At 40.3% G+C, this 6,983-nt stretch overlaps 1 protein-coding gene across 1 annotated transcript in view; it reads right to left on the reverse strand.

Annotated features, from left to right (window-relative positions):
- Window positions 1-5,394: 5,394 nt before the first annotated feature.
- Window positions 5,395-6,983, reverse strand: part of GNAT3 (G protein subunit alpha transducin 3) — a gene marked incomplete at both ends in the record, with an annotated part of 11,793 nt that continues 10,204 nt past the window's right edge. Inside the window, 2 exons of the mRNA XM_081330347.1 lie at window positions 5,395-5,585; window positions 6,742-6,895. Of these exons, the coding sequence (XP_081186473.1) occupies window positions 5,395-5,585; window positions 6,742-6,895 (345 nt within the window). The remainder of the gene's footprint in view (window positions 5,586-6,741; window positions 6,896-6,983) is intronic.

A 6,983-nucleotide genomic window follows, 5' to 3' on the forward strand; every position in this document is an offset into this window, starting at 1 on the left:
GATTTTGGAGGGCTAAAAAGTCTTTAACTTTTTTTTTTGAAGTGTGCTTCTTTGTTAGTAGATACATATAGGATGCATGTCCTCTGCCAGGCAAAAAAAAATATAAATCTAAATAGGAGGTTATAAAGAAAATTAACAGCTCTGTTCCTCTGCAGGTCCACCCTGCAATTGGAGAACTTAAAGCTGAGCTCTTTATTATAGGTTTATGGAAAGTGCCGAAACCGTGAACTATATTTAAGGGAAAACCTTGAGTCCAAAGCTGCATCTTACATACACTCCAGAGATGGCAGCTTCCAACTGCACATATTATAATTTTTGTGGCTGTAGCAAATGATACGTTAGACTCACAAAGGGTTGGGGCAAAAGACTCTCTTGCAGATGGCTTGCGTTTTCTTTACAATGACTCAGCACACAAAACAAACTGATGTGCAAAGCACTCCAGCTGCATTTATCTGTAGGTGTAGTGGGGGAAAAAAAACAACACCCATGCCCCAAAGAATATATTGTTTAAGTGTTGCAATTTATCCTTGATCCAATCTGCTTTGCTTTATTTCTACATTCTAGCCTGATCCAAAGCACTTCGCATCTGTAGAAATGAAGTAGGAGTGGGATTAAATGGCAGATTACAGGGTTTTTTTGCTTTGTATTAGTATAATGAGAGCTTTTCTTTTTATCTGTTGTCACAGCAAGACCGTGTTCTCTGTTGGTTGCCCTATCAAGGAGAAGCATTTTAAACCTCAAGACAAAAATTTCTGCATGGCCAGATTTAAACACGTGTTTTTATACAGTGCTACCGGGATGAAAATAATTCCCTGACATCGTCAGTGTGTTTATTTTATCAACAACCACCCCTGGGCAAGAATACTTGATGCACAAAAACGGAAGGAGACTTCAATCCCCACCATGGACGAATGGTTGCAAAAGCTGACGGGGTTAGCGGAGATGGCAAAATTGACTGCTTTGATAAAAGAAGGGGGAAAAAAAACAACAACCACAATTACATATGTTTGTACTTGGAAACCGTTTCTGGACTTTGCACGTGATGTGGGGGGGGGAAATTGAAACTTTGCTTTTGGCTTGTTGGAAGTCAGCACCCACCCACCCTCCTAGAAAAGTAAATATTTTGGGGGGATATTAAAAAGCACAGAATATTATATTTAGGCAAAGACAGTTCCAAGTCTCCTTCCCCCCAGCAGAAACCAAGGAGGTCCAACTTTTAGAAATGCAGATGTGATAATCCTTTCAAAAAGGTTGGAGCCAGGTAGCTAGAAGCTGATGGGATTAGAAAGACAAAGATCCCTAGAACCAACAACCCATCACCCCAAAAAATCCAACACAGGACATAGCCATCAGCCACAGCCCCAGGGAAAGCAGGATATGACCTTTAGGACACAATAGGATTAACCCACCACCATCAGAATACTAGAAGGGCATGTTCAAAAGCTCAGGTCAAAGTTCATGCCCCAGGAACAACTCTAAACCCAAAAGCTGAAGAAGCTATAAAAACCCACCACTCCCTACTACATGTGGTCAGTTTTTTTCCCAGAGCCATCTTTCTGTCTGGCTCTCTTCTTCAATAAACTGCAACCTTTTTTTCTAAAGCGGCCTCCATTTTGTTTATTCCCAGCTTGGACTGGACCCTGATGAAGATTTTTTTTTCTTTCAACAGGGTTTTACTGATGAGATAGATCTGTTGTTACAGAAATGGCTAGTTTGTACTATTTCGTAAAAGTAAAAAGTTGAGGTTCGATGCTATTCCTTATTCTCTTGCACCAAAGAGTGTCAGAAGTCAATGTTTTTCCTTTCTTCTCTACACTTTTCTTTTCCCTTTTTCCTCCCCTACATTTCTTCTTCTTCTTCTTCTTCTTCTTCTTCTTCTTCTTCTTCTTCTTCTTCTTCTTCTTCTTCTTCTTATTATTATTATTATTATTATTATTATTATTATTATTATTATTATTATTATTATTATTATTATTATTATTATTATTTTAATCCCATTTATATCCCGCCCTTCTCCGAAGACTCAGGGCGGCTTACAATTTTAAGCACAAACCAATGTGCTTAGCAATAGCCTTCATTCTATGTATATGCCTGCTTATTAGGGCTTTCGCCCCCCCCCAAGCGGCATTATTACAAAGTCAGCTTATTGCCCCCAACAATCTGGGTCCTCATTTTACCTACCTCGGAAGGATGGAAGGCTGAGTCAACCTTGAGCCTGGTGGGATGCGAACCTGCCCTAATTGCAGGCAGCTGGTGTTACTTAAGGAGGCATTAGCCTACTGCTCCACCAAGGCTCCTTTGCTTTTGTATCTTTGTATTTTGTATTATAAACTAAAATAATAATAATAATAATAATAATAATAATAATAATAATAATAATAATAATAATAATAATAATAATAATAATAATAATAATCAGATCTGCCTTGCAAAATCACACACCACGAAAGCTTAAGATAGAATCCGTGTGTCACAGCAAGTTTATTCTACCAAACATCATTTATTTTATGGTCATAGCCTCACTGGGTCCTTCAGCTCATATAACCAGACAACCTGGCGGCCTTCATTACCTGAAGGACTAAGGCACTGAGAAAGCAAGGTAAAATCCAACTTGACCATTTTCACAAGCTGCAACAATTTGTCTTTCCTTCCCTTTATCCCTGAGGGTTTTTTTTTTTTTGGAATAGGCAATGCAGAATAAATCATTTTCCTAGAATGACAAAACTCGGGGATTTTTCGCCCCATCCCTAAACGGGCAATTGGACTTGAGAAATCAGGCGTAGTGCACTGTGTTTTGGAATACGTAGTACAGAATAAATCATTTTCCTAAAATGACAAAACTGGGGGATTTTTCACCCCATCCCTGAGTGGGCAATAAGAGGACCCAGATTGTTGGGGGCAATAAGCTGACTTTGTAATAATGCTGCTGGGGGGGGGGGGCGAAAGCCCTAATAAGCAGGCATATACATAGAATGAAGGCTATTGCTAAGCACATTGATTTGTGCTTAGATTGTAAGCCGCCCTGAGTCTTCGGAGAAGGGCGGGATATAAATGGGATTAAAATAAAAAAAATAAATAAATTATTATTATGGCCCTGTTATAATAGCCGGCGATGCCACCCAAATAATTCATAAACCTATGTTGAAAGCAAATGATGCCAGTTTGCCCTCGTGTGGCAGGATCATGTATATTCATCAAGGCAACTGTTTTGCTTTGAATGGTGCTACATATCAAACTGTACTTGCTTGAGCGCAGCAGTGCTTCCAGACAAATTCTTTTTGACTTCATTCAGGAGAATCTTGCAAGGTTTTCCGATTCCATTCATAACTCTTCTTACTGTTTTCTCTATAGGTGCTTCCATTGTTTTCTTTTTAAAAAGTAGCTTCGGTGTGTCTGGTTTGGGAATAGTACCAGGGACCCTTTGCTAGTACAGGTAATCCTCGACTTACGACCATAACTGAGCCCAAAATTTCTGTTGTTAAGTGAGACATTTGTTCTGGGAGTCTTGCCACCGTTGTTAAGTGAATCACTGCAGTTGATAAGCCAGTAACCGGGTTATTAAGTGAATTGGGCTCCCCCCCATTGACTTTGCTCATCAGATGCTTGCAAAAAGAGAATCATGTGACCTTGGGACACAGCCACGGTCATAAACCTGAACCAGTTGCCAAGAGTCTGAATTTTGATCACATGATCCTGGGGAATGCTGCAATGGTCGTAACTGTGGAAAAACAGTCATAAATAAGTTTTTTTTTTCCCCTTAGTGCCGTTGTAACTTTGAACACTCACTAGACGAACTTTTGCAAGCTGAGAACTACCTGTATGGCAATTAACGAGTCTCTTTCAAATATGCATGAAGTCAGCCTGCAGGGGGCGCAGTTGGCCAACGTTTCTCTGGGATCCCATTTTTCCCCTTTTATCTTCCTTTTATTAAATGGTTATTTCTCACAGAGTGCCCCATGGATCAACGCTTTGCTAAAGAAATAAAAGCAGAACACGTATCCCTTGTTACCAGCTCTTTGGTCCTGGCATCCAAAGATTTTTACAGTTTGCATTTGCATTCTTTTAGAGAGCCATTGAGGCCACTTGGAGGTTTGTCTGTGTCCTCAGGGTCGCCTGTGTAGTGCAAATGGGTGTAGAGCCTTCCACACAATCCTTTCAGCAGTTCCAAGAAGGCCCCACACCCATTTGCACCACTCAGGTCACCCGGAGGACACAGACAAACCCCCAAGTGGCCTCAACGGCTCTCTAAAAGAAGGCAAATGACCAGCTGTCTTCAAGGAGTATAAATCCTTCCATTTCCCCACCATCCAGTCAGAGCTGAAGAAGCTTCTGGGATGAGAAGCGAAACGTCTTCAAGGAAAAACAAAGTCCACTTGCCTTTTGAAGACAAAAAAAAGCACCTTTGGGACATGTGAGTAGGAATATTTTTGTGTGCAAGTCTAAATATTCATGTGCATGTATAATACTTACAGAAAGGGCTTTTTTGGGGGGGCTCTGTGCTCTATTTGTCTATCTGAAAGCTAATTTGAATTTTTAATCAGGAAATTCAGAAATTACAGTGTAAATTGCTAAATAAAGGAGTTGCCAGAAGCAGGTGTTTCTGGATGGGAAACAACAGGATGATGCTGTAGTCAACGGGGATTTTCTAAAATTCCACTAATCATCCTTGCAAATCCCACAGATGCTGTCGTATATGTTCTTGTACTATTAGTAGAAATTATTAACGTCCAACATAAAAGGATCACAAAGACGTAGTTTGGTTTTCAGGAGCAGTGCAAAACAGAATTAGGTCAGTATGCTCCAATGAACCTTTACATCCAGGGAACGTTTAAAAAGGATGATCCATGTAGCTTTTTCTCAGCAGAAATCTGTTGATCTGGTCAAGGAAAGCGATTACAGTAGGATCAAAGCAAACCCATTCTCGGCAAAATTAAAATTGCGGATATATTCAAGATTTAACGGCCCAAAGAAGAGAAAGAAAAAGAATAATCATGCATTCATTAGAGATTCTGTATCACATTTGACCGTATCAGATTTTGGGGAGATACTAAAGAGACTGGCTAAATTTGATCACTTTTGCTATTTCTTAAATGTCTAACTTGGCTACAAATAAACGAGTGACCAGTAGGTGGCAACATTAGCTTTCTGTATCTCTCTGCTGTCCTCTCCTGGTTATCTAGAATTTTGCAGCTGAGATATAACAGAGGTATTATTTCCCCTTTATTTATGTCCATCTTCAATCTACACACATTAATTCTGAAATAGGCACTAGTACAAAGGCTTATTTGCTTAAAATAAAAAGTTACACAGAATAGCAACCTGTTTCCCAGAAAGGTTCAAGAGATTATTTTGCAAAAGAAAAGGAAAATGTTGTAGGAGGTATCAGGTGAAGAACTAAAAAAGCCCACAGTCCTTGAGGTTCTCTTTGATGATTATATCTGTTACAGCATCAAACACAAACTTAACGTTCTGTGTGTCTGTTGCACAAGTCATGTGGGCATAGATCTCCTTGTCTTCTTTTCTGATGTTCAGGTCTAAAAATTGTTTCTTAATATAATTTCCAGCCTCTTCAAAAGTGTTGGGTCCTGCTTGGAGAGAAACACAAAGGCAACTCTTCATAAAATACATTGTGGTCTAGAACGCCTTGTTCTTTTCTTATCCACACACAATATTTTTGTTTCAACAATCAAGAAATGTCTATGGAGATTCTCAGTCTATCTAGGTCAAATGTGCAACCAAACCACGCACCCAAGAACTTTTGAAACGGTTCCGTTGGGATGCTTTTGATCATCCCCCCCCCATAGTCGAGATTTGGCACTGAGCGAAGACAACTAAGGAATTTCAAACCTTGTAAGACATTACGACAAGTGCCTCAATTTGAATGGCGATTATGTCGAAAAGCAATGCCATGTTGCAGTTTTCTAATGTATGTAATAAAAGTTCTGTTATCTGCAAGTGTCTGTCATTGGTCACCCAACCAAGGTTTATCTCCAAATTGCCCTCGTATATTGTTCAATTTTGCAACTTGCCAACTATCTTGAAAAGCAGGTTCATTGCTCTCCTGGAGTGGTATGATGTCAAGATGATGATCCAACTGTTGTCTGAAATGGTATAGGGCAGGGGACTTCAAACCTGGCAACTTTAAGACTTGTGGACTTCAACTCCCAGAATTCCTCAACCAGCCAGGGGTGGCTAAAGAATTCTGGGAATTGAAGTCCACAAGTCTTAAAGTTGCCAAGTTTGAAGACCCTTGGTATATGGTTTCCTGCTTTAGCAGGGGGTTGGCCTTGAAGACCTCCAAGGTCCCTTCCAACTCTTTCAAATTATTATTATTGAGCATCGCAGTCAGCCAGATGTTCAGAATGGATTTGGCATTTTTGTCTACCTATCGAGTCCTTGCCAAGGACCTGGGATAGGAGGTGTGGATGTTTGATGGTATTACAGATCTCGTCACAGGATGGAAGCAGTTCCTAGTAAGGCTGCCTTTTGCAATTGACTAATGGTGAATTTGTCAATGCCGATGATGGTGTCCAAGTGGTGCTTCAGGTTTTTTTGTGATTGCACCAGGTTTGAAGACCCCTGGTGTAGGGTTTCCTGTCTGAGCAGGGGGTTGGAGTAGAAGACCTCCAAGGTCCCTTCCAACTCTTTCAAATCATCATCATCATCATCATCATCATCATCAACAACATCATCATTCATGATCTCCATAGAATTTTGCCCAAAGAAGCCAGATAAATTTACCATCATATTCTGGAAAGCAGACACGGAGTTGGACTTTAGCGATTTTTTCTTGGAAGAGGTCTTTCTTATTGAGGAACAGCACAATCGAAGTGCTGGCAAAGTATTTGTGGTTACAGATGCTGCTGAAAAGGTGGAGGCTTTCATGCATTCGATTCTGCCAGAGGGAAAAACAAGGAGGCGGTTAGTTTGTCCTGTTATTCCTCACTGCTCCCATGAAGAAAAACAGTTCAGCTGACGAGCTT

The sequence above is a fragment of the Vipera berus genome (genome assembly GCF_964194415.1).
Source record: "Vipera berus genome assembly, chromosome: 6".
Classification (NCBI taxonomy): domain Eukaryota; kingdom Metazoa; phylum Chordata; class Lepidosauria; order Squamata; family Viperidae; genus Vipera; species Vipera berus.